The following is a 27,414-nucleotide window of genomic DNA, read 5'->3' as shown; positions in this document are numbered from 1 at the left end:
TTTATACAATCTCAAAAATATTAATATATTTAACACAATGCCTTATATTTACTCCAAATGGTGTTAGGCTGGGTTCACACTGCGTTGTGTGAACCCGTTTAACGGACTACGCTACACTGCGGCATAACGCGGTGTAACGTAGTCCGTTAACGCCTCCATTACTGGCAATGGTGAACGCATCGCTAGCGCATCGCTAGCGCACGCCCACAATGTCATTGAGTGATGGACCCGAGACGCGGGCTGCAGCGTTTCCGGGTCTGTCACTAGTAGCGCACTGCTAGCGCAGATGGATCTAGCTGATGCTCCAGCTGCGCTAGTGCAGTGCCAAAGTTGGCACTTGCGTTAGTGCAGTCCGTTTAACGGATTTGTTGAACGGACAAGTGTGAACCTAGCCTTATTAAAAAAGGTCTTCTGCAAAAAAAAACAACCTTCGTATTTTAATGTGGAAGGAAAAAAAAATATGGCTTTTAGAACACAAACAAAGAATAGTCACATTCTGAAGGCCAAAATAGACTGCTTCCTTAAGAAGCAGAGAATGTTAGCATGTCCTCCTGGTAGAAGGGAAAAGGTTGTTTTGTGCAATGCTGACCGGCCAGAAGTGCGCATCATGTTGCATAACTTCATACTGGACAGAATGTAAAAAGCATCAGTACCACAGAGAAGAAGGACAAGCCGAGACCCCAGAGGAGCAAACAACTTTCAATCTGCAAAAATGGCCTCATGTAATATTGATTGCTTTGAATTAGAGAAGCTACTTGATTACCATTCTGTAGCCTGATCATCATTTCAGTGAAGATCATCAGGTCATATACATCTAGTTTAAGTACCAATGTGTTAGCATTGAGAGCAGCGGCACTGATATCACTGACAAGCCATTCATTCCAACAAGCACAGTGGAATGCTTCATTTACCCCTGTGGTAGCATAGCAAGTGAACTGAACACAGCGGCTACGTTCTCCTGGGCATCATAGCAGCAAAATAGGAAAAGTGTAATCAATCTGAATGTAAGGCTTAGTTAACTTCTGTGTATGTAAAAGGAAACAAAGGCTGGGTATCGTATAACAAAAAAACTAATGCGCATAAGCCCCATATCAAATACTGAATGAGTTTCTATTTCAAGTAAATTCTACGGGCAGCAACAAAGTGGGTATCAGAAATCCCTAATCCCACCCCCTTTTAAATAGAGCATTTGTATCGAGCTCCGATATATTCAGCAGTCGTGAGACTGAGACCCGATTCTTGTGATCGGTGGTGGTGCCAGTAACCCCTTCTAAAGAGATCTACTTATGCAGATATTTCTAAACAACATACGGTACTACAGTGAAATATGTCAGTATACCTTTTCATATGGGATTTGAAGAAGATCAAGCATAACCTTATGGGCATCCATATTTTTGAGCAGTCTCTGTTGTTTTTTGCGAACTTGTTCACCAACGCCGCACATTTTATTCAGCCTTTCTAAAATCTAAACGAAGGCAAAGATATATTTTACATCATAATAATCAGGGTAATCGCACATGAAAATGTTTCCATGAAATTCACCTCTATGACTTTAACTGATATAATCAAGATAAAACTACATGGCATTGCTGTTTTCTGTCTTAGGAAGTTAAATGATCCTTTTACCCCTTTCACAAGTTGATAGTTTTCGCTACTCTTCTCCACAGCTGGTTTTCCAGATCCCTCCTGATTCTCTGTATGCTGTTAAGGGAACAAAAATATGATGATTTTCATGTGGAATTTTAGCTATCAGACAACAGATAATGCTACTTTTCTGTCGTGTATATTTACAGGCAAGGTATATTGTCTTTCGTGTAGAAATACTTAAATTTAGGGAGTTTTTTCTTGCTAGTTCATAAAATTTGACGTCATATAATTAAACCAGTTTCTTGTTGTGAATAATTCAACATGATTTAAAAAGTCACTATGGCTTTTATAATCAACTGAGATTCATCATGGAGTGAAATGGAAACCTGTCACATCTGACTTTTACAAACAAAACCTGTTGTATTCTGCATCAATTGGTTCTTAAAGGGAACTTGCCACAAAACCCCGCTGCATTCCCCTACAGGAAGCATGCGGGAGCAGCTGCAGAGATGTGGGATTGAGCAGTAGACCTAGTCACTTACACCAATAGGTATACACACAGAGATAGCCGAGAATAATCTTGTAGCACTGCCTACTGGACTCTGAAGTTCAAGTCAATCTTATCTCACAAAACTATCAATTTGTTCATCTGCTCCTGCTCTATGTCATGCAGATTAGACTATTTCCAAGATGCGTTCCGTTGCCTTATAAGAGCCTGTATCAATACACATCTATCATCTGCCATGGAACATTATAAAGAATGTGTCACAGACATTGCTCAGCTTAATGAAAGGTTTACACAGTGCCTGCATCATTATTGATACATTGTTTCCAATTCTTTGGCTTGTTAGCATTTAAATTGAAATGATGTAATTTTGCTTGGTCAGTTCTTTCCTGCCCGTTCACACTTGCAGTTTATTTTCAGATTTCTCTAGACAGCCTTCATTCATTTTAAAACTTACAGACCAAGCCATGAAAGCGTTTTTTAAGGGAAAGTTTCCGGTATTGTTTTAATAATATTGAAATACCTCTTTTTTCTCCTTTTTGCTCCCTTCTGAGGAGCTCCCACTTCCTGATTTTTCTTTTTTGTCCACCCAGAGTTCAGACTTTTCTACCATTGTTCTCAGCCTGTCCAGCTCAGATTTTATAACCTTGTAGTTATCTACATCCTGGGCAGAGATAAGTAGTTGAACCTAGAAAGCAGAATAACACTATCAAATTCAAAGTTGTATAAAATATACCGGGGCAAGATGTGTGATATTTATTAGTAAAAGTAACAAAAGTTAGACAAACACTGCACAATTGATAAGCAATATTTCATTGCCCTTTTCAAGCTGACCATAAAGAGGAATGTCGGTTAACTTATCATTAGGGTATTATCAGCTAATAAGATGCACAAGGGTATATATTTGTTATGGTCTGTACGTGAAAACGGTCAGCTCTTCAGAGGGCTTCCGTGAACTGGTTTCACACAAGCCACTCCACTTTGCAGGTTTCAGGGATTGTTCTGGTGTTCATCCTTATACCCCTAAACAGGAATATGACCTGACCTGCAGAGACCCTCGGGCTGCTGACTGGTAGAGCAAGTTGGCAGCAGGATGGTCAACAAACTGGGTCAATATTAGAGGGACTGGTTCAATGACAGAATCACCAGCTAGGAATGTGGCCGGAAGAATAGACAAGGTCAAGTCCAATTAATATGGCAAAGGTGGTAGGCAAGAGAGAGATCATTCATTCCACGGCCTAGTTCAAAGAAGCATCCAAGGAATGAAATAGTAAAGTAGTGGTGACACAAGTTTGGTCAGGAATCAGACTATGAAACAGGAATAATCATACAAGGAGCTGTAATACAAAGCAATTACTGACATTGTTATGATAACACATAGCTATTCTGCCACTGGCCCAGAAATCTATCATGCCACTGGTTATGGTTATTGATTGTGCTGACGGGCCCTGCCATAGGCTAGTCAGCAACACCTAAATAGAATGCATAGTGATACATCGAAGTGGCTGATGTTAAAGGGAACTTGTCACCGGCTTTGTCATATATCAAAGAAAGCTATCACCTTACTGTACTGCCATCCATAAATGCTTATGTAATCCCCTGACCCCAAAAAAACATTTTAAGGCCTCCCACGCTGTATGGTAACCCAGTCGGTCAGGTCCAATGGGTGTGGTTTCAGATCTCTCGATCCCTCCCCTGGCTGCTGCTCACCGTCCTCCTTCTTTAATTAAAGTGGCTGATGCCTCACATCATCCACATTGCTGGGTGAAATCTCACACCTGTGCACATAAATTGTGACTCGCGCTTCCACACTATGGTTTGCCCTACTGCGGGGGCATGCACACTTATGGTTTCGGCTCTGCACACAGTAGGGCAAAGTGTAGTGCGCAGGCATAAGCCACAATTTCTGTGCGCAGGCACGAGATTTTGCCCAGCAATATGGATGATGCCTGCATCATCCACGTCAATTAAAGAAGCGGGACAGCGAGCAGCAGTCAAGGGGGGAAGGATGGATAAGCCCAAAACCACTCCCATCAGACTGGACTGTCTGGACTACCAAACAGCGCGGGATAACTTAAAAATGTTTTTGGGGAGTATACAGGAGGATTCAGGGGGTTTATAGGCATTTATGGAATGCAGTACAGGCTGAGTAACGTGATAGTTTTAGGTGATATATGACTAAACTGGTGACAGGTTTCCTTTAAAGTGGGATTGGCTGGGTAGTCTGTGGGCTTCCCATAATGGAAAGAGATAGAAGGGGACATTGGTGAGGCTGATCAGTATCACTTGATTGGTGATATGAATGGAGTAGGCGCTGTAATGAGGTGAGGTGAGTATATGACAACATTCCACAAAAGGCAGAAAATCATTTGCCAACTTATCAGACATGAGGCATTATGGCACAATTTGTTCTAAAAATAAAAAATACTCTAACAATCAGAAAGTACAACCTCTATTCCAAAAAAAGTTTGGCTGCTGTGTAAAACGTAAGAAACAAAAGTGCAGTGAGTTGGAAATCTTATAGCCATGTTTTAATAATTCACCGCATCAGAACATAGAACATGAGTCAGAAGTTGAAAGTTAGACATTTTTCCATTTAATTTGAAAGAAATAGATATTGATGACAGCAACACATCTAAAAAAAGTTGTGAATGGGTTATGTCAGGAACATGATATATTTGATAAGAAAGAGAGGGGGCACCACAGATTCCAAGGGATCCAACCAGGTCTATATAATATGAACCATTTCAAAAAAGAAGAGAAAGAAATAGACCAAAAATCGGGGATCACCGGAGGCACGGATCAAGTAAAAAAAGGCAAATTTTATTCAAAAGTGTATAAACGGACACAGAAAACCACATAGAGCACACATTAAAAACATTTAAAACATTGGTCATCCATGTGACCTATACATGGTACACTTAGGCCCAAAATAGAGCCATCCCCCTGTATGAACCAACTCCCCAGTATCAATAGATGACAAATATAAAGAAAATCCTAACTATTACCGAGTGTGATGTCTATGTGAACAGCACCTTATTTTATCATACAAAAAATATATTAAAAAAGAGAGCTAAATGGCAAGTACACAAATAGTCATATAGCTACCACATTCAGCATATGTCACAATGACTTGTAAGGAGATCCACAATGCCTAGATGCACCATGTTATAGTGAAGGCAGTATCCATGGTGCAAACACCATGCACTATAACATGGTGCATCTAGGCATTGTGGATCTCCTTACAAGTCATTGTGACATATGCTGAATGTGGTAGCTATATGACTATTTGTGTACTTGCCATTTAGCTCTCTTTTTCAATATATTTTTTGTATGATAAAATAAGGTGCTGTTCACATAGACATCACACTCGGTAATAGTTAGGATTTTCTTTATATTTGTCATCTATTGATACTGGGGAGTTGGTTCATACAGGGGGATGGCTCTATTTTGGGCCTAAGTGTACCATGTATAGGTCACATGGATGACCAATGTTTTAAATGTTTTTAATGTGTGCTCTATGTGGTTTTCTGTGTCCGTTTATACACTTTTGAATAAAATTTGCCTTTTTTTACTTGATCCGTGCCTCCGGTGATCCCCGATTTTTGGTCTATTTCTTTCTCTTCTTTTTTGAAATGGAACATGATATATTTGATTGTCTATTATCATGCACACTGAGCTCTGCTACATCCAAGAGCTGAGGACAGACACACGCTGCAGATTCGACCACTCTTCTTTTCTCTGCCTGCCAGCACGTTGAAATTCTAAGCCAATCTTTTTCCCCCCTCCCTCATTAATGTCTTTGTTTGCAACTGTGAAGCCGAAAGTAAAGAGTAGCAAAGCATGGCAATTCATTTGTGTAGCTTCAGTGGTCCTTTAAGACCAAATCTATCCAAACAGGTTATTCATAGAAATAGGCTGTTGGTATTTCCAGAAACCGCAGGGACAGGGCTCATAACTGGTGGGGTTGGGGAGCACAGCGCTTAGGCTACTTTCACATTTCCGTTTATTGCAATCCGTCACAATGCGTCGTTTTGTGAAAAAAACGCATCCTGCAAAGTTGCCCGCAGGATGCGTTTTTTTTCACATAGACTTGCATTACCAACGCATTGCGACGTATGGACACACGTTCCATACGACGTGCACTGGATGCGTCGGTATTTGGCGGGCTGTCGTATCGAAAAAACGTTCAAGGGAACTTTTTTCGTACGTTGTGTCCTGCATTTTTTACTGTGCATGACCGGCTGGAACTCCACCCCCTCCTCCCTAGGACTTTACAATGGGCAGCAGACGCGTTGAAACACTGCGTCCACTGCTCACGTCACTCACAAATTCACAAACTTCCGTCGGAATGTCGCGCCAACACTTGGCTTGGTGAAAGAAGCCTAACCCGAAAGTGAGAAACGCATTAATGCTAAACTGGGGCTCCTAGCCAAAACGTGTTTCCACTTAAATTAACCTTCAGGACGTGCTAAGCATAGTGATAACTTTGTCTTTTTGCTACGAGGATCATACGCCAAAATATGTGTAAAAATGGCTTTTCATAATGTTAAGAAAGGGGAGTATTCAGCCTCTGAGTGAGGTCACTACAGGGGAGGTGCCTTGGTTTTAGGCATGGAGATAAGCGAGTGAGACATCAGTCTTCCCCAGTTTTTGTCCAAGGAACAAGCTGAGAGTCCGGTCTGTCATGAACTGGGATATATGCCCTTCCCCCGCAGCACATGGTCAGCCATGATATGAAAGAAGTGTAAGGCAATTTTCTTCTGTTAATGCCTTTTTATTTGAAATTGTACTGTACATACGATAATTGTCTTCTTTTATAATATCCCTTTACCTTTTTGTAAACACTGCCTACCTTTTTGGAGTAAAATATATAAAATTACTAGCTTTGTTCCTCCTTGCTCTATAACATACTGTCACGTCCTCTGAAGTCAATTATGCTATTAATTTGGGTTGGCTCCAGACCCGTTATTAATTAAGAAATCGGAGCTGGTGGTAACGGATTTGTCCTGTGAGTTTGGGAGACCTGGTAGCGACGGATGGTGTTGATAATTATTGTTCCCGCCCGAGTGGGAGTAGTTATATCGCCCTCGCTGCAGCGTGCCCATTAGCCAGTACAAAGTAAGACAGCCTTTCTGGTGACTAATTATCCTAGGTGCAGTACCCTGTCTGACCTGAGGGTAAAGGGGGCGCCAGAGAGCTGCAAGTTCCACACCGGAACTGGATAGTGGGATATAGATAAGTCCCCTTCAGAAAGAACTGGGCAACCAAACAACCCCGGTTCATTACATAATGGTGTGAGCAGTGGGGATGATAAAGTTATCCTCCCTGTAATTCGTGGCACGTTAACAAAAGGCTTGAAAAGTAAATGCTACCAATGGAAAACAGCTGGCTGGTCAATTTTTAAATAAGCCACATGATTGTGTAGAAAAGTAACATGTTAGGCAGAGTCTCTCAGAAGTAAAGATGGTCAGAGGTTCATAAATCTGTGAACAAATTGTGGAACATTTTCAGAAAAATGTTCTCCTTTGTAAAATTGCAAAGTATCTGAATAACCACCATCTACAGTGATGTCATCAAAATATTCAGTAGACACTAATGTGCACAAGGGACAAAGCTGACGATCAATATTTGATGCTCGTGATCTACGGGCCCTCAGGTGGCACTGCTTTTAAAAAGGCATGATTTGGTCATTCAAATCAATGCCTGCACTCCGCAATATTTCTAGAAATCATTGTCTGTGAGCACAGTTCGGCATGGAATCCACAAATGCAAGTTAAAGCTCTATTACGCACAGAAAAGTCACATATCAAGACAATCCAAAAAAGCTGCTGTCTTTGTGTGTCTGGAAATCACTATCAATGCTGAGAGATTTTAGAACAACATGTGCTCTCATATGGACAATTTCAACTTCAGGGAAGACCTTACATATTTCAGCAAGACAATGCTAAGCCACATATTGCATTCATCACTACAGCATGGCTTCATATAAGACTTCAGGTGATGAACTGGCCGCCTGTAGTCCAGCCTTTCCACCAATAGAAAACATTTGGTGCATTATGAAACTAAATATCCTACAAAGTTGACCCAAAACTTTTGAGCAACTAGTATCCTACAGAAAAGAATGGGATGACATTCCCAAAACTCTATCAATTGTCTCCTCACTTTCCAGATATTTACAGACTGTTGTAAAAAGAGAGGATGATACTACACAATGGTAGATATGGCCTGTCCCTACTTTTTAGAGATGTGTTGCTGCCATCAATTTGCAAATGACTTAATATTTTTCAAATGAAATAGAAAAATGTCTAGCTTTCAACTTCTGATCAGTGTCCTATGTTCTGATGTGGTGAATAAAATATGGCTGTAAGAAATTTCCAAATCATTGCATTGTTTTCTTTCCGTTTTACACAGAGTCCCAACTTTTTTGGAATTGGGGCTGAATAGCAGTGTTGAACTTCCTATCTGTTTTATCCTCTGATAACTTCTGCTCAGTTATTGATACCTGTTTGAAGGTGTGCAGCACTTCTTGTCGTTGGCTAAAATGCTTGAAGAGAAGCTGCAGAGATCCCGAGATTAAAGCTGGATAGTCATTCATGGTCAGTTGTATGAGTACTCGCAGAAACATTCTGCCACCTTCATCGTCCACCTCCAACATGGAATTCTTCCTGCAGTAATATAAACAGAACTCTATGAGGCACCGATGAAGCAGATAACACTTCTAGATTACCGACTTTTTTAAATGCAGTGACTCTTACCCTACACAAAACATAGCTTCTGCTTGTTCTCCAATGCGCTCTAGATTTAGAGTAGCATCTGTGAAAGTCAGAACATTAACATATTTATAATTATCACAAACTATAATACTAGAACCTATATTACCAAATAACCTCCCATTTTTTAAAGTATATTACATATGACTATCTGTCAAGTGTTGGCTTATTGCACTGAATGACTATTACATGACTTTAAATTTGCTGTAAAGAAACCAACATCTAAGCAGACCCACTCCTCTCTAACCATGCATGCAATTATAACTGAGAGTGCATTATTGTTTATTTTAATAGTGACATGGGGACACATTCCTGGGGAAAAAAAACCCTGATGCCAGTTAATGTACCCCTTGCTTGATCCTTCTATCCAATAAAAGTATACAAAGGAAGCATCAAAGACATGACATTGTAAGCATAATCTTCCAAAGCATAATGAAATTAATAAGGATGTTGTTTGTGGGGTGAAAGGCTGATAACTATTACCAACTACATGGAACTATTTAGAACAATAGTCAAAAATAAGTAGTATATCATACTACGGCCAAGAGAGGAAAACACCTCCCTCCCTACGTTACTCCATCATAATCCAGAGAAATGAATAAGTGGAATACTCTAGAAAATATAAATACACATCGCAAAAGAGTACAAAAAAACCATCATGAAAATACTAAAAAGTACAAAGATTTATTTTATTACCAATAATAATCCAATAGACAAAGTCAAATTATACAAAAAAGGAGGAAGTCAAGGAGACAAACTGGTACAGCAAAAGAAACAAGGTCACATATTCCTGAGGGCGAGCTGGGTAACTAATGTAACATCAGAGAAGTCAATCACAATCAGCTTACTAAGCACAAAAAAAAGTCACAGTGTTGCCTCATATCCATATAATTCCCATAAGTGGTTAATCCTGCTCAACGCGCGTTTCGCGTGACAGCTTTTTCAAAAAGGGGGTAACATACTTTTTGAAAAAGCTCTCACTTGAAACGCGCGTCAAAGGGGCCAGCAGGGAGACATACGGCCACTGCCTTCGACTACGGGTGAGCAGGATTAACCACTTATGGGAATGTATATGGATATGAGGCATCACTGTGACTTTTTTGTGTGCATAGTAAGCTGATCGTGATTGACTTCTCTGATGTTACATTAGTTACCCAGCTCGCCCTCAGGAATATGTGACCTTGTCTCCTTTGCTGTACCAGTTTGTCTCCTTGACTTCCTCCTTTTTTGTATAATTTGACTTTGTCTATTGGATTATTATTGGTAATAAAATAAATCTTTGTACTTTTTAGTATTTTCATGGTGTTTTTTTTTTATTCTTTTGCGATGTGTATTTACATGGAACTATTTGCATAATGCATGGCTCTTTGTCCAGGTTAGGCCCCATTCATATTACGCTTTTGTGAATATTTGTCAGTGGAATCCATTAGAGACATACGCCAGTAAGCTTTCAAATAGCTTTTATGACATATATGCTAAACGTATGCCTTTACACCATGTGTGTAATGGATATCTAATCATGTAATCTGTTAAGTATATTCTATAATGGCATTTGTTGAAAAACCTATTAAAAAACATATGAGGTCATTATAGCCTATAGGTGATGGATGCCACTGTTAGGCAACTATCACATCTTCCATTTAACATCCATTTCAGGACGTTTTCCTGGTGTATATGCTAAACATAAGCATATGTGTGGTCCTGTCTTTGATCTGTGATAGCTGTTGGCCAATCTCACAGGTTAGCACAATTTCAATCTAATGCATGATGACAGTTAACACTACCAATTTAGCACATATTAACTAAATGGGTGAGCAATGCATCTATGTGGTATCTTAGTATTTTTGGAGTTACTACTACAAAAAAAGCAGCTTCTATTTATTTTAACTATTTTGACAATTGTATCCAGTTATTTGTATCTGCTTTACTTGTATTATCAAAGGCAGGAGCTGTCCCATCTGCTGCAGTATCTTGCATAGGGAAAACTTCAACAAACTCCTTCTTGAAGACAGAGAGTAGAAAAGATATCCTATAATCCAGTCGTACATTCAGGATAAACTGCAAAGAAAAAAAAACAAATCATTAAACCACAAAGAGCGAAAGCGCAAGTAACCATGATGAACCTAGATTAATGTCATTAAAAGAATGAACAGATAAAAGCAAAGACGTTAAAGCACCCTATTATCAGGCTGATAATGATAAAGAAAAAGACCAGCTCACCGATATCAATGTCAACAAGATCCTGTACCATGCACGGTGTCTTTGTTTGGGTACAATGGAAACAGCAGACGAAGAAGATCCAGCTCCACAGGGTAAAACCTTTTCTTCAGTAGTGAAAGAATAAAAATCCAGTAGTGAGGGTAAAACCATACCATGTCATAACTAAAAAACACAAAGTCTATAGTTCGGTGGTCAGATGACCAACCAGGTGATCAACGATTCACCCTTTCTCATGGGTGGATAACACCAAAAACGAGTAGATTGCCCCTGGACAGTTATCTGTTTACCGTACCATAGACTTTGTACCTGATTTTTGGCTATGCCACATTATGTTTTTACCCTCACTACTGGATTTATATTCTTTCACTAATAAAGAAAAGGTTTCACCCCATGGTCCTGGATCTTCTTCCTCTGATAGTACCAGCTGAACATATGTGTATAGGGACCTCCTGATCTCCACAACATCAAGTTTTACCACCCCCTCCCATTTTGGCAGCACCAACTAAGATATATCTGTATGATCTCCTGAATTCAACTGATGATGTTGGGGAATGGAAGTTATATAGATGGTAAATAGCACATACTTGACATATAGGTCCATATTTATCTTATGGATAAGTGTATATTTGTACAGCATTGCACACAGATATTTGTTAACAATATTGATACTCCCATAGCCTGCACTTTGAGGCATTTTTTCCCTTGATGTTTTATTCTTGTTTTTTTAATATGTAATAAATATAAATTTTATTTGATACCTTATGTGTCATGTTCATAGGTTTATATTGTTTGGTGGACACACACATATCTTTTTGTTTTTTGTGTTAACTGTAGTCTAACATGTTGATCCAGAGGAAGTTGAACACCCCTTGAGGCGGATGTTAAATACCCCACATTAGGGGAAAAAATGCCATCCCTACTCCACGCTTGGCAATCAGCCTAGTTCCCTGAATAAACGTCCCATTACAGAATCTAGTGCCCACAACTTGTAATATTACAATTTTTAAAAAAAGGCATCTCTGTACTTTCCCCTCATATAGTAGTACATTGTATTAAGATCACCCATAAGCCTTTGCTTTTCTAAAATGAGTAACCCATTGCTTGATAACCTGTCACGGTATTGCAGTTCACTCATTCCCTTAATAACCTTGGTTGCTCTTCTCTGCACCCGCTCTAATTCATGTCCTTCCTATATATTGGAGAAGAAAACAGCAAAGTGATGTTCTTATCATGAGCATTTATGCATCTGTTAATACATCCAATTTTTTTTTTTTTTCATGGAAGCAGCTGCCTGGTTCTGGTCACTAATGCTGAGCTTGCCGTCCACCCAATTGTGAAGAAACAAAGTCCAGCTCACCAATAATGCCTGAATCCAGTCCTGTCTGGTGATAGTGTTACTGCCAAAACACCCAACACTGGAAGCAAAGAGGAATGATCTATCTTTACGATACAAAAAAAATCTTCTTTATTGGTACGAGGTAAAATTTGAAATAACATCCATATCGGCTAGAGACTTAAAAATACAGATGTGTTTCTGGTGCGTCAAGCACCTTTAGGCTATGTGCACACTTTGCAGATTCCACTGCGGATTTTTCCGCAGCGGAATTGCAAAATCCGCAGTGAAAACCCATCGCGGTTTTTACTGCGGATTTATCGCGGTTTTTACTGCGTTTTCTTCTGCGGATTTTCAACTGCAGTTTTCTATTGGAGCAGCTGAAAATCCGCAGAAAAGAAGTGACATGCTGCGGAATGTAATCCGCAGCGTTTCCGCGCGGATTTTTCTGCAGCATGTGCACAGCGTTTTTTGTTTCCCATAGGTTTACATTGAAATGTAAACTCATGGGAAACTGCTGCGGATCCACAGCGGTCAAATCCGCTGCGGATCCGCAGCAAAATCCGCAAAGTGTGAATATAGCCTTAGTCCGAAATGGATGTTATTTAAAATTTTAACATGTACAGTGGCATGCAAACGTTTGGTGACCCCTGGCCAAAATTACTGTTACTGTTATTGTGAACAGGAAGTTGAAGATGAAATTATCTCTAAAATGCCAAAAGTTAAAGATGATACATTTCCTTTGTATTTTATAAAAACAAACAAACATATCCTTTATATTTCATAAATTACATAATGAAAATGGTCTGACACAAAAGTTTGGGCACCCTGCATGGTTAATACATAGTAGCACCTGCATTTGAAAGTATCCCAGCTTGTAAACGCTTTTTGTAGCCAGTCAAGATTCCGGAGTCATCCTGCATGCACTGCTATTTTGAGGTCTAGCCACAGATTTTCAATGATGTACAGATCAGGGTACTGTGAGGGCCATTGTAAAAAAAAAATCTTCAGCTTGCGCCTTTTGAAGCAGTCTATTGTGAACTTCGACGTGTGTTTAGGATCATTATCCATTTGCAGAAGCCATAATCTTTTTAACTTAAGCGTTTTTACAGATGGTGTTATGTTTGCATTAGAATTTTCATTGTATCCATTCTTCCGTCTACCAGTGAAATGTTCCGCGTGCCATTGACTGCAACACAACCCCAAAGCAAGACTGATCCATCTACATGATTATTTTTTTTAAATCAGATAAATTTTTATTGAACATAAAACATTATAAACAGATATCATATATCCATATTATTTTACATTTTCTTTTCATAAAGAAGTAAATTACCCCTAACCCAGTCTTCCCCCACCCCACCCCCATGGAGACCAGTCTAGGAGCAAATGACATTGTAACCATAGTTAATGATTCAGTTAACCGTAAATTAAACTCTGCATTCTTGCATACTGGTACAACCTTAATAAGTTCTCTCCAACCATGGCTGCCATAGTTAGTAAAATAAATCCAGCTTGTTCCTCTTGATATAGATGCTTTTTCCCAGTAGAATTATATGGTCCGTTTGAGCCATAAATTCCGGTCTGGACGGAGACTCCTCTCTAATCCAATATTTAGCAATTAATTTCATTGCAACAAACAATATTCTTGCAATTGCAATTTTAGTTGTACCGTCGGTCATTATTTCCTCCATATACCCCAAAATACATACCAATGGATGTCTAGGGACTACACACCCATACACCACTCCAATACGGTTTAGCACTACAATCCAAAAGGCTAGTCTAGGACACTGCCAGAGCCACTATACCTGCCTTAGATTGTGAACACCTTGAGCAGTCTGAGTTGGACTTCAGCCCCGCCCTGAACAACATATGAGGGGTTCGATATACCCTATGGATCACATATAATTGTGACAGTCTCCCAGGTTCACTCATAGATAACTTAGGTACATACTCTAGAATAGATTCCCAGCTGTCATCAGCTATCCCCCCAAGATCTGTCTCCCACTTCCTTTTAGCTTTGCTAGGGTGATCTCTCAAGCAGGACACCATATACTTCCGATATTGCCCCCTTCGATCTGCTATTTTTAAGTACAAAATCTAACAGGAGTTTCGCTTGCATCTCTACTGGACTTCTTCCACTTTGGGATTGAAACGCATGTTGAACCCTTCTATACTGATAAAGATTCAACCCTGGGAACAGAAATTCTTCTTGTAACCTTTCATATAATTTAAGTTTCCGCTGAAAAATCAATTGATCTATCAACTTAATACCCACCTCCTTCCACACACTAAATCCCTTCATATGGCTAAATTCCTGATCCCATATAGGCGAGAAATTGGTGAACCCTGTTACCCCCCTAAACGGCTTAAAGGTAACCTGTCACTCCGTTTTTTGAGATTGAGATATAAATACTGTTAAATAGGGCCTGCGCTGTGTGTTACTATAGTGTATGTAGTGTACCCCGATTCCCCACCTATGCTGAGAAATAACTTACCAAAGTCGCCGTTTTCGCCTGTCAATCAGGCTGGTCAGGTCGGGAGGGCGTGTTCACAGCGCTGGTTCTTCCTCAGCTTTACGTTGGTGGCATAGTGGTGTCCGCATGTTGAGGTGACTAATCCACTGTGGGCACGTTAACAAGCAGCGCGCGATCTGCGCTGTCATCCCTTTCGTCGGTGGGGGCGGCCATCTTCCTGGGGCCGCGCGTGCGCAGATCGAGTGCTCTGCTGCACGGGGCTTCAGGAAAATGGCCGCGGGATGCCGCGCGTGCGCATTAGAGATCGCGGCGGCCATTTTCCCAAAGCCGAGATGCAAACTCGGCCCGCGGCCATTTTCCTGAAGCCCCGTGCAGCAGAGCACTCGATCTGCGCACGCGTGGCCCCAGGAAGATGGCCGCCCCCACCGACGAAAGGGATGACAGCGCAGATCGCGCGCTGCTTGTTCACGTGCCCACAGTGGATTAGTCACCTCAACATGCGGACACCACTACGCCACCAACGTAAAGCTGAGGAAGAACCAGCGCTGTGAACACGCCCTCCCGACCTGACCAGCCTGATTGACAGGCGAAAACGGCGACTTTGGTAAGTTATTTCTCAGCATAGGTGGGGAATCGGGGTACACTACATACACTATAGTAACACACAGCGCAGGCCCTATTTAACAGTATTTATATCTCAATCTCAAAAAACGGGGTGACAGGTTCCCTTTAATTTTCTGCCATACTTTGTGAATAAGATTAATAGTATGGTATTGTGCCCCCAATTTTTGTAAAAGTGCCACCTCCAGAGCCATACTCGACAGCAAGGACTTAATTAAATACCTCTAACTGCTAGGAATCCGTCCCTCCCCAAACATCTCCCCCATCCTTTGAGGTGCTGGCATTGTGCAGATAGGAAATATATCCAGGCATTAGGGAGTGCTAGCCCCACCTCTTCCTTCGGCCTCAGCAGTGTTTAATGCTTAAGTGTCGGACTCTTCCCACCCCACACTAGTTCACTAAATAACAATTTTATCCTATGAAACCTACATAATGGAAACCAAATAGGGGAGTTATGTAATACTTATAATAACTGTGGCATTACAATAATTTTAAGGAGGTTCACTCTACCCAACACCGATAGATGTAGCTGTCACGGCCACATCTTCTGCGGCCGTGCCTGCTGCCGGGACCATCGCCGCTCCCCTCACTCATACTTACCCGCTGTGGCGCGCTCCTCCTGCAGGCGCGCATCCTCTCCTTCATTCTTCTCCGCTCCCTGGTTCTCGTCGGGTGCGCGTGCGCATCGCCCACTCCAGCACTTCCTATTTCTGATTTACAGGCACTCTGTATCTCCTCTTTGTGATCCTGGAGGACCGTGACCCTGAAGTCCTTCAGCACTCCATGTATTTAAGGTGATTCCTTCCTCTGCTCCTTGCCTGTCTGTCATTTGTGCTTCTGTGACTCAGGTCCACCTTTGTCTTTGCACTGCCTGTTCTGAGTCTCCACTCTGTCCAGCCAGTTCAGCTTCTCTGCCTTTCCCAGGCTTCCTTGTCTCCTCGTCCAGTCCTGCCTTCCCAGTGTCCGCTCTGTACTCTGTTAGTCTGGTGTCTCTGTCCTGTCCTGCTTCCTTTGTGTCTTCCCCTACGCAGTGCTCCTTTGGTCTCGCCTGTACTTAGCTCTTACCAAACTGTACTTCATCTTACTCCGCTCTGTCCATCCTACGCCCAGCTTCTCTATTTTGTACCACCTACTACCTGTCTCCGAGTTCCAGCTTCTGCGGCAATAGTCTTCCTTGGGTCTGCCCCTAACGTCCTTGTATAGGGGGTGGTTTACCTGGTCAGCTCACCCTAGGAAGGTTCGTTGTCGTGGACCTGCAGGTCCACTCCAGGTGTTCCAAAAGATCTCACAGTAGCTTATTCCACACTGAAATTTGAATACGTAATCTCTGCAGTAACGGGCCTAAATTTAGTTCCTCAAATCTTGTATGTGGATCCCCAAGTATTTACATTTTTGAACTACATTTAATTTGGTACATGTTTCCACCTCGCTACTACAATCATTTTTTTCACCAACCAGCAAAGCACACGACTTGTCCCAATTAATCTTCAATCCTGAAATCTGTCCAAAACCCTCAATTAATTTCACTACATTTCTCAAAGACATTTCTCAAAGACTCCCCAGACTCCCAGGGGGGGCACACAGAGGGGATGGGAGGCGGGAGGGGACGCACAAACTTTATTTTTAAGGGGAAAAAAAAAAAAAAGATTATTCATTCCTTCTCTCCAGCGAACGCTGCTGGGAAGGGATGAATTCCAGCTTCAGCACCATACGCAGGGGGGACTGCGCTCACAGTAGCACTGTCTCCTGCACGGCACACGGACTGCATACGGACAGCATCCGTGTGTGGTACGTGTTTTACACGGACCCATTGACTTTAATGGGTCCATGTGATCCGTGCGTTCCCACAAACACTGACATGTCTCCGTGTTTTTCAAATGGACACACGGTCCGTGAAAACACGCTGACATGTGCAGAGACACATTGATTTTAATGTGTCTACGTGAGTCGGTGTCTCTGGTACGTGAGGAAACGGTCACCTCACGTACCGGAGCCACTGACGTGTGAAACCGGCCTAAGTCACCCACCTGCAGGGCCAAAGCTGTGAGTGCAGATTTGCAGGATATCACCACTGAGAATATGTCCTTGAGGGTAGGCTCATCCATATTAACTGCACAGGCATCAATAGACTACTCAGCATAAATAGGGCCTTGCGGGGTTATTGCAGCAGATAGCGTGTTCCCCATGTCATATACTTTCCCAGGCTGCCTAGGAGAATCCTGTGCCATCTCACCAGCTTGTGCCTGGGTACTTTGCTTCCATATGCTCCCTGGGTCCTCCGCTCCTCCAGCCCCCACTCACCTTAAGTTCCCAGCCGTAGCCGTTCAGTCTCCTCTGTTCTGGTGAATCTCTCCAGCCTGGAGATTACCTCCAGTTTCCTTGCATATGCAGTGCTTGCCTGTACCGGCTCTTCCTCTATAGCCTCAGTGCCATCTTGGACCGAGTGCTTCACGTCATCCCCAGCTCTTTTTGTCTCCTGCGTGTCATCCTGGGTCTGAGGATAGTCACCGATGGGCTCCCCCTGCTCACGGGGTCTGTGGGCATTCCTGCGGCTGCACCTGGCGGGAGAGATCTAACCCGTGTCCTCTTACATCACCCACTAGGCCACGCCCCCATCTCCATGCTTAATGGTTGGTGAGATATTATTTTCCTGAAATTCTGTGCCCTTTTATCTTCGCACATACCTTTGATCATTGTGGCCAAAGAGTTCTATTTTAACCTCATCAGTCCACAGGACTTGTTTCCAAAATGTATCAGGCTTGTTTAGATGTTCTTTTGCATACCTCTGATGCTGAAATTTATGGTGAGGATGCAGGAGAGGTTTTCTTCTGATGACTCTTCCACGAAGGCCATATCTGTGTAGGTGTCTCTGAACAGTAGAACAATGTACCACAGCTCCAGAGTCTGCAAAATTTCTGAAGGTCTTCTGCAATTTAGTAGGGGTTTTGATTTGCCTCTCTAGCAATTCTATGAGCAGCTCTCACCAAACTTCTGCCTGGTCTTTCAGATCTTACTTAAACTCCACTGTTCCTGTTAACTGCCCTTTTTCAATTACAATTCGAACTGAGGAAAGAGCAACTTGAACATTCTTTGCTAGCTTCTTATAGCCTTCTCCTGCTTTGTGGGTCTCCTTGAGTCCACCAAATTACCCTAGTATTTTTCAGTGACAGTTTAACTAAGTGTTTTACCATTTAGTACATAACTGTACATTTTATTTCCTCAAAGTGCATGACCTTACACTTATCTACATAAAACTTCAACTTGCAATTTCTCAGCTTAAGCCTCCAGCTTACATAAATCCTTCTGAAAAAAAATAATTATCTTCCTTTGTGTTGATTACTTTGAATAATTTAGTATCATGAAAAAAAGTCTAATTTGTTTGCTCTCTACAAGGTCTTTAAAAATATATTTAATAAGAAGAGTGCCCAGTACAGACCACTATGGTACCCCACTGTTAACTGTGACCCAATCCATGTGTGTTCCATTAATAACTACCCTCTGTTTCCTATCACTGAGCCAGTTGTTAGCCCAGTTACACATATCTTTAGTATGGCATTGTATCAAACACCTTTGAAAGTCCAGAAATAATACTCTAGTCACTGACTGAAATAACATTTCTGGCAAGGCGCATGCCAGTGATAAGAGATGCTGAATTAATTAGTGCTGTGTGCTTCTTAATGAAATAGGAGTATTTTCTTCCTGCACGACCATCATTAAGCGACTGATGTACGAAATGTCAGTCATAAGGAAACGGGACACAAGTGTGCATGGGTATATGGAATGTGTTGTGACAGTATCAACATCTTTACAAACATTTGAAGCTTGTTTTGCATCTCTAATTTTAGATCATCAGAATAAAAAGGTTAATTAAAACTTAAAATAGAATGCAAGGATATCTACTAGTGAAACCTGTAACTAATAGTATACAAACCTGAAGTATCTCCAGGATCTTGAGTTTGGTTTCCATTACAGTTATGTTCTCAGTTTCAACAGTCTTCCTCTTAGGAGCCTCCTGACCCACTCCAGAATTCATGAGTGAAGATGAACTGAATACAGATGGTTTTCGAGTCAGCACCATTGTGGACATCATTTGCCCCATTCCTTGTATAGATCGCCTCACATTTTTTTCTGCCAAAGTAAAAGAGCATCAAAGCTTTATACAAGAATTTAACCTCCTAAACATACTTTTACGTATATTGTTCAAAGGGTTTATTCCTTTAATACTAGTTTAGATATAACTTACAAAGTAGATTAAAGATTGAAATCAGTCTGCGTTCCCTAATAAAGAACCACTCCTATTAAGTTTTTTTACTCATTAAATGTGTATATACAGGCATGGTAGAAAAGAGTTGGCACCCTTTAAATTGTTTCAGAAAATAAAGTATTTCTTCCAGAAAATTATTGCCTCTGGCACTGGGTGCCTTGACAGTGCGCAAGGCATCATGATATCTAAAGATTACCAAAGCATTTTGGGTCCAAATGTAGTACCAGTGTCAGAAAGCTGGTTTTGAGTCCTAGGTCAAGGACTCGAAAATACTTGAAGAAGCATCAAGAAATGGATGGAAACAAAGGGCTGGAGAGTTCGGAAGAGGCCATCAATAAGTCCGGATCTTAAATTTGAAGGCACCCATAAAATATGAGAGATGTGGACCAGTTTGCAAATGAAAAGTGGTTCAAAATTTCAGTTGAGAAGTGTAAGAAGCTTGTTGATGGTAATAGGAAGCGATTTATTGCAGTTATTTATTCCAAAGGGTGTACAACCAAATATTAAGTGGAGGGTGTCAACAATGTTATCCACACCATTTTGGTTTTGTTTGAAATTATGTCAAATTTGCATTTTTTTCTCTTTTTTTATGTTGCATAACAAAACATGAGTAGCTGCAATAATTATATGAGAAAAATACTTCTATTTTCTGGAACAATTTCAAAGATGCCAACACTTTTGGCCATTGCTGCATGCATGTAGGGTAGTGTGTGTATTAATATATTCACCTACTGCCGCTTTGTCTTGGATCTTGCACTGTTCTTATTCTATTCTGAGTGACATCACTCCTCTGCAGAGACTCTTGGTCATTATGCACTCTGCGTGACGTGGAAGTGACTTACAGTGGGTACAGAAAGTATTCAGAAAACTTAAAATTTTTCACTTTTTTTTTTCATTGCAGCCATTTGGTCAATTAAAAAAAGTTCATTTTTTCTCATTCATCTACACTCTGCACTCCATCTTGACTGAAAAAAAAAAACAAAAGTAGTAATTTTTGCAAATTTATTAAAAAAGAAAAAATGAAATATCACATGGTCATAAGTATTCAGACCCTTTGCTCAGTATTGAGTAGAAGCACACTTTTGAGCTAGTACAGCCATGAGTCTTCTTGGGAATGATGCAACAAGTTTTTCAAACCTGGATTTGGGGATCCTTTGCTATTCTTCCTTGCAGATCCTCTCCAGTTCCATCAGGTTGGATGGTGAACGTAGTTGGACAGCTATTTTCAGGTCTCTCCAGAGATGCTCAATTGGGTTTATGTCAGGGCTCTGGCTGGGCCAGTCAAGAATGGTCACAGAGTTGTTCTGAAGCCACTCCTTTGTTATTTTAGCTGTGTGCTTAGGGTCATTGTCTTGTTGGAAGGTGAACCTTCAGCCAAGTCTGAGGTCCAGAGCACTCTGGAAGAGGTTTTCTTCCAAGAGATCTCCGAACTTGGCCGCATTCATGTTTCCTTCCATGGCAAGCAGTCGTCCTGTCCCTGCAGCTGAAAAATATCCCCATAGTATGATGATGCCACCACCACCATATTTCACTGTTGGGATTGCATTGGGCAGGTGATGAGCAGTGCCTGGTTTTCTCCACACAAACCGCTTAGAATTATCACCAAAAAGGTCTATCTTCCTCTAATTAGACCAGAAAATCTTATTTCTCATAGTCTGGGAGTCCTTCATGTGTTTTTTAACAAACTCTATGCGGGCTTTCATATGTCTTGCACTGAAGGGAGGCTTTTGTTGGGGAACTCTGCCATAAAGGCCCGGCTGGTGGAGGGCTGCAGTGATAGTTGACTTTGTGGAACTTCCTCCCATCTCCCTACTGCATCTCTGGAGCTCAGTCACAGTGATCTTGGGGTACTTCTTTACCTCTCTCACCAAGGCTCTTCTCCCACGATTGCTCAGTTTGGCTGGATGGCCTGGTCTAGAAAGACTTCTGGTGGTTCCAAGTTTCTTCCATTTAAGGATTATGGAAGCCACTGTGCTCTTAGGAACCTTGAGTAGTGCAGAAATTCTATTGTAACCTTGGCCAGATCAGTGCCTTGCCACAATTCTGTCTCTGAGCTCCTGTGCCAGTTCCTATGACTTCATGATTCTCATTTGGTCTGACATACACTGTGAGCTGTAAGGTCTTGTATAGACAGGTGTGTGCCTTTCCAAATCAAGTCCTAACACTTTATTTAAACACAGCTGGACTCCAATGAAGGAGTAGAACCATCTCACGGAGGATCACAAGGAAATGGACAGCATGTGACTTAAATGTGAGTGTCTGAGTAAAGGGTCTGAATACGTATGACAATGTGATATTTCAGTTTTTCTTTTTTAATAAATTTACAAAAATGTCTACATTTCTGGGGGGGGGGGTTCAGTCAAGGAGGGGTGCAGAGTGTACATTAATGAAAAAAAAAACTTTTTTTGAATTTACCAAATGGCTGCAATGAAACAAAGAGTGAAAAATTTACAGGGGTTTGAATACTTTCCGTACCCACTGTACATTGTAAGCCTACTTAGTGTCACAGCGAGGCTCCATAGCAGAGAAGAATGGCACTGGACAACCGAGAAAGCAGTGGTAGGTGAGTATATTAACACACTCACAGTGCATTACATGCATACTGTATATACACACATTTAATGAATAAAAACATAATGGGAGTACTTCTTTAAATCAGTGCTATTTCTCGTTGCTGTGTTTTAGGGTTCAGATCTCAAGGGATCTAATGATTCCAAGGAACCATGTGGCAGGTGCTGGTGAGTGGTTTAGTGTATGCTACACATGTAAATGGTGTCTAAGTGTTTTTATTGAACATCAAATAAAGAAATATTCCTAATTTAAAAAAACACTGAAATACACATTCTTTCTACATCCTTAAATGTAGCTTAGCATCTTGAGTTATGTATTGCTAGACATCATTTTAGATCTTTGCACCTGCATTTAGCACAGTAGATGCAGATGCTTCTCACAAAATTAGAATATCAACAAAAAGTTAATTTATTTCAGCTCTTCAATACAAAAAGTGAAACTCATATTATATAGAGTCATTACAATCAGCGTGATCTATTTCAAGTGTTTATTTCTGTTAATGATGATGATTATGTATTACAGCCAATGAAAACCCAGAGTCATTCTCTCAGTAAATTAGATTACTTTATACCACCAGCTTGAAAAAGGATTTTGAAAATCTGAAATGTTGGTCTACTGAAATGTATGTTCAGTAAATGCACTCAACGCTTTGTCAGGGCTCCTTTTGCATCAATTACTGCATCAAGGCGGCATGGCATGGAGGCAATCAGCCTGTTGATAGAAGCCTTCAACTTGTCTGCATTGTTGGGTTTGGTGTCTCATCTTCCTCTTGACAGTACCCCATAGATTCTTTATGGGGTTAAGGTCAGGCGAGTTTACTGGTAAATCAAGCACAGTGATACTGTTGATTTTAAACCAGGTATTGGTACCTTTGGCAGTGTGGACAGGTGCCAAGTCTTGCTGGAGAATTACATTTACATCTCCAAAAAGCTTGTCGGCAGAGGGAGTCATGAAGTGCTCTAAAATGTCCTGGTAGACGGCTGTACTGACTTTGGTCTTTATAAAACACAGTGGACCTACACCAGTAGATGACATGGCTCCCCAAACCATCAATATCTTGTGGAAACTTCACCTTAGACCTCAAGCAGCTTCGATTGTGTGCCTCTCCACTCTTCCTCCAGACCCTGGTACCTTGATTTCCAAATGAAATGCAGAATTTACTTTCATCTGAAAACAACACCTTGGATCACTGAGCAACAGTCTAGTTCTTTTTCTCCTTGGCCCAGGAGAGATGCTTCTGGCGTTGTCCATTGGTCATCAGTGGCTTGACACAAGAAATGTGACACCTGTCGCCCATGTCCTGGATACATCTGTGTGTGGCGGCTCTTGAAGAAATGACTAGCAGGAATCCTCTCCTTGTGAATCTCCCCAACATTTTTGAATGGCCTTTTGAACAATTCTTTCAAGGCTGCAGTTATTCCAGTTGCTTGTGCGCCTTTTTCTACCATACTTTTCCCTTCCACTCAACTTTCCATTAATATGTTTGGATACAGCACTCTGTAAACAGCCAGATTTTTTTAGCAATGACCTTATGTGGCTTACCCTCCTTGTGGAGTGTGTCATTGACTGTTTTCTGGACATCTGTTAAGCCTGCAGTCTTCCCCATGATTGTGGAGCCTACTGAAACAGACTAAGGGTCCTTTTAAATCGTTTAGGAAACCTTTGCTGGCGGTTTTGATGATTATTCTAATTTACTGAGATAATGACTTTTACATTTTCATTGGCTGTAAGCCATAATCATCAACATTCACAGAAATAAACACTTGAAATTGATCACTGAACCCTCTATCCAAGGCTAGCCACATTCTACTATCTATCGAAGATACATAAAAGCCTCACTAACCCACCAGGGCGCCCGATTTTATCCGGAATACAATGCCTTACGACCAATTTGTCTAGGTTTGGGGACCTCCACTTACAGAAACTGTTACTCATACTACCAGCCCATCTCAAAGATAGCACTCACAAACTCAATATATTGGAGAAAATTAAGTGGAAGGATCATTACATAATAGGCACTCTAGACATTACCTCATTGTATATCGTTATTGAGAACAAAAAAGGCTGTGACTCTGCAGCATATTTTTTAGAGAAATTTTCATCTTTACCCAAGGAACAAATTGAATTCCCGAAAGAATGCATGTTATTTATTTTAACCCACAATTCTTTTAGAATTGAGGAGCACTACTACATCCAGCAGTGGGGTACAGCAATAGGGACCAGGTTTGCGCAAAGCTACACAAATCTCTATGTGGGGTGATGGGAAGAGGATAACATCTTCCCCGGGGGCTCTATACGCATGGACCTGGTCCTGTGGCATCATTTTATAGACAAAGTTTATCTGGTCAGGGGGCCCTCAATCCCTGGACCAATTTTTAATTGATATTAATAAAATGTAATTATTTTTCAACTTCAACAGTACCATCAGCACTCAAAAAATAAACTTCCTAGATTTAAATATTTTTATTGAGAATTCTTCTATACATACCTGTACCTTTAATAAGCCCACAGATGCCAACAGTTTCATTCAGATTGACAGCTGTCATCTATCCAACTGGCTAATAAACGTACCAAAAAGCCAATACATGAGACTGTACCAAAATTGCTCAAGACCCCAACAATTTGATAAGGAAGCAGAATCATTGACCGCCAAATTTTTGGAAAAGGGTTATGATGTAAAATCACTGGAGGCATCAAAAAATATGTTGCCAGTTTACCCCGCAAAGATCTACTGAAAGAAAAACCCTGGAAAAAGGGAAAGGAGACAATGGACTTTGTCCCAATTATAACACAATAGAATTCAAATGTCAGTATTTAAAAAAAATAGTAAATAGACATTGGGGGTTACTAAAGGATGATCAAATTTTGGGAAATCATATCCCTACACATCCACGTTTCATACAAAAAAGCACGTAGTCTTGGCAATTTAATTGCACCTACGGTACAGCACTTTAATGCACACAAAACTGAAAAAAAATTTGAAAGAAATATGAAAGTTTTTTTTCCCTGTCGCAAATGCACTATGTGCAGACAAGCACAAACCAGAAAAAAATCTGTAATCACTAAAAACGTAAAAAACTATGCAATTGAGCATTTTATTATGTGCACCACAGAGGGGGTCATATATGTAATAAAATGTCCCTGCAATAAACTATATGTTGGTCGCACCAAACGCCCACTTAAGGTTAGAATAAGTGAGCATATGCGCAATACAAAACAAAAGTTTCTTGGCCACCACAACAGCGATAGACACTCTATGGAAATCACAAGATTTGAAAAAGTGCCACTGCCATGGAGGAAAGGTAACTACATTGCATTAATGTCCTGTGTGGAAAGTAAGTGGATTTTTACTTTGGACACTTTCATCCCTAAAGCATTAAACAGCGAGATGGAACTCTTTGGTTTTCTCTATAAAGAGCTGATCATGATTATCCCTATAAAAGGACCCTTAATGCACCTAAGACCATCCCTGATGAAGGAAAGTGTTCTTTCCGAAATGCGTAGGAATTGGTCCTTTCTGCTACCCGTATTGTCGACAATCAGCCAACACCGAGCGCCCACGTGATCTTCTACATCACGCCAGGTCCTGTCCTGACCATTGCTTCCGTGAGGAGGCAGTGACCAGTATCGGCGTCCGGGATTCACTTCATACCTTCGCGGCCTGCACCATTGAGAAGGAAGAAGCGGCATCTTCGTCACAAGAGCTCCACATAAGATAACAGCGGCACGCACACAGCAGATTTCCAACCCGGATAATCTGTCTCAAGCGCACCGCATTATCTTCCCAGTAGAAGCGCTGCCACCAGCCGGGGCATCTACTGCATATTCAACTACAGCAATCACATGCATGTTTCAGTAGCAACTTTATGAGGATTTTCATTAAGGACCTCGAGGGTCCAGCAGCATAAGCAGTAGGAACTTTTTCAATAAGACTTACAACTTACGGACTTTTTGTAATACTTTCATAACAGTGCTGATTTCCTATTGTTCTATAGAAGCATTTTTTATTGCAGGTTCTTTATTGCGGGTCCCCTAACAATTTCTTCCAGGTGGCTATTAAGTATCGCTGGCTGTTTAACTGCTTAAACGTATAATAATTTTTTCATCCACAGTTGAGCAAGGTGCTAGAACCAAGTTGAGCTAAGTGCAATTATCTTATGGGCATAGTGCAATCTGTTTTTTCCCGTACTGACAGTCTCATTTATGACCCCCAGTAAACACATGCTTTTCTTCTAGGTCTCATCTAGCCCTTATTTATTATAAAAATATTTGCTTATCCTACTGATATTACTGTGGATACACACTATTCTCTTCCAGGTCTCATTCTACACAAATCTATTACTAGTAAATTGATCACTCTGTTTGTATTGACTCTATATAATATATGAGTTTCACTTTTTGTATTGAAGAACTGAAATAAATTATATTTTTGATGATATTCTACTTTTGTGAAAAGCACATGTATTTCATTCACGGAGAAATGTTAGGTGTCAAAAGTAAGAATGTTTTGACAAGAGGCAGATGTTCACTGTGGATTGTGATATTGCTATATATTATATCATGGTGTACTACACTTTATTGTTACAAATCCAATGTGTAAAAAAGACAAACATCCTACTGCTCCATTGTGGCATACCTGCTGAATCTTCGCTGTACACAGGATGGGGCACTATTGAATTTCCATTTTGAACACAGTCTATGATTCCTAGTAAAGTTCGTGTCAATCTCAGAAGTTCACTGAAGCTATAGAATCCAAAATATATCAAATGACGTGCAAGGCTGACCACCTACGAGAATAAAGTTACTAAATGAGCTGCAAATATTCTACTTAATTAGCATACGAAATGTGACAGAATTTTAGTGCAGATAAAATATAACTTTACCACAGCTATGGTTTTTAGAGCAGAATCCACATAATCCAGAACACTTCCTCTCACTTATAGTGTCAGTGTATAAAATTAAATGATGTGGTTATCATTCCACTGAGACCAGTAATTCCAAAAAGCAATCAGGCCAACAATACTATCATGAGTAGAGATGGGTGAACCCGAACAGTAAAA

General features: G+C 40.8%; 1 protein-coding gene across 1 annotated transcript in view; it reads right to left on the bottom strand.

Moving 5' to 3' along the window:
- ITPR3 (inositol 1,4,5-trisphosphate receptor type 3) overlaps nt 1–27,414 on the bottom strand; it is a 544,758-nt gene that overhangs the window by 259,012 nt on the left and 258,332 nt on the right. Inside the window, exons 21-28 of the mRNA XM_069756594.1 lie at nt 26,991–27,141; nt 19,451–19,647; nt 10,794–10,923; nt 8,851–8,908; nt 8,598–8,760; nt 2,616–2,780; nt 1,627–1,701; nt 1,340–1,465 (exon numbers count right to left, since the gene is read on the bottom strand). Of these exons, the coding sequence (XP_069612695.1) occupies nt 1,340–1,465; nt 1,627–1,701; nt 2,616–2,780; nt 8,598–8,760; nt 8,851–8,908; nt 10,794–10,923; nt 19,451–19,647; nt 26,991–27,141 (1,065 nt within the window). The remainder of the gene's footprint in view (nt 1–1,339; nt 1,466–1,626; nt 1,702–2,615; nt 2,781–8,597; nt 8,761–8,850; nt 8,909–10,793; nt 10,924–19,450; nt 19,648–26,990; nt 27,142–27,414) is intronic.

Source organism: Ranitomeya imitator, chromosome 3 (assembly GCF_032444005.1).
Source record: "Ranitomeya imitator isolate aRanImi1 chromosome 3, aRanImi1.pri, whole genome shotgun sequence".
In the NCBI taxonomy this organism is placed as follows: domain Eukaryota; kingdom Metazoa; phylum Chordata; class Amphibia; order Anura; family Dendrobatidae; genus Ranitomeya; species Ranitomeya imitator.
This window is presented reverse-complemented; position numbering and strand designations above follow the sequence as displayed.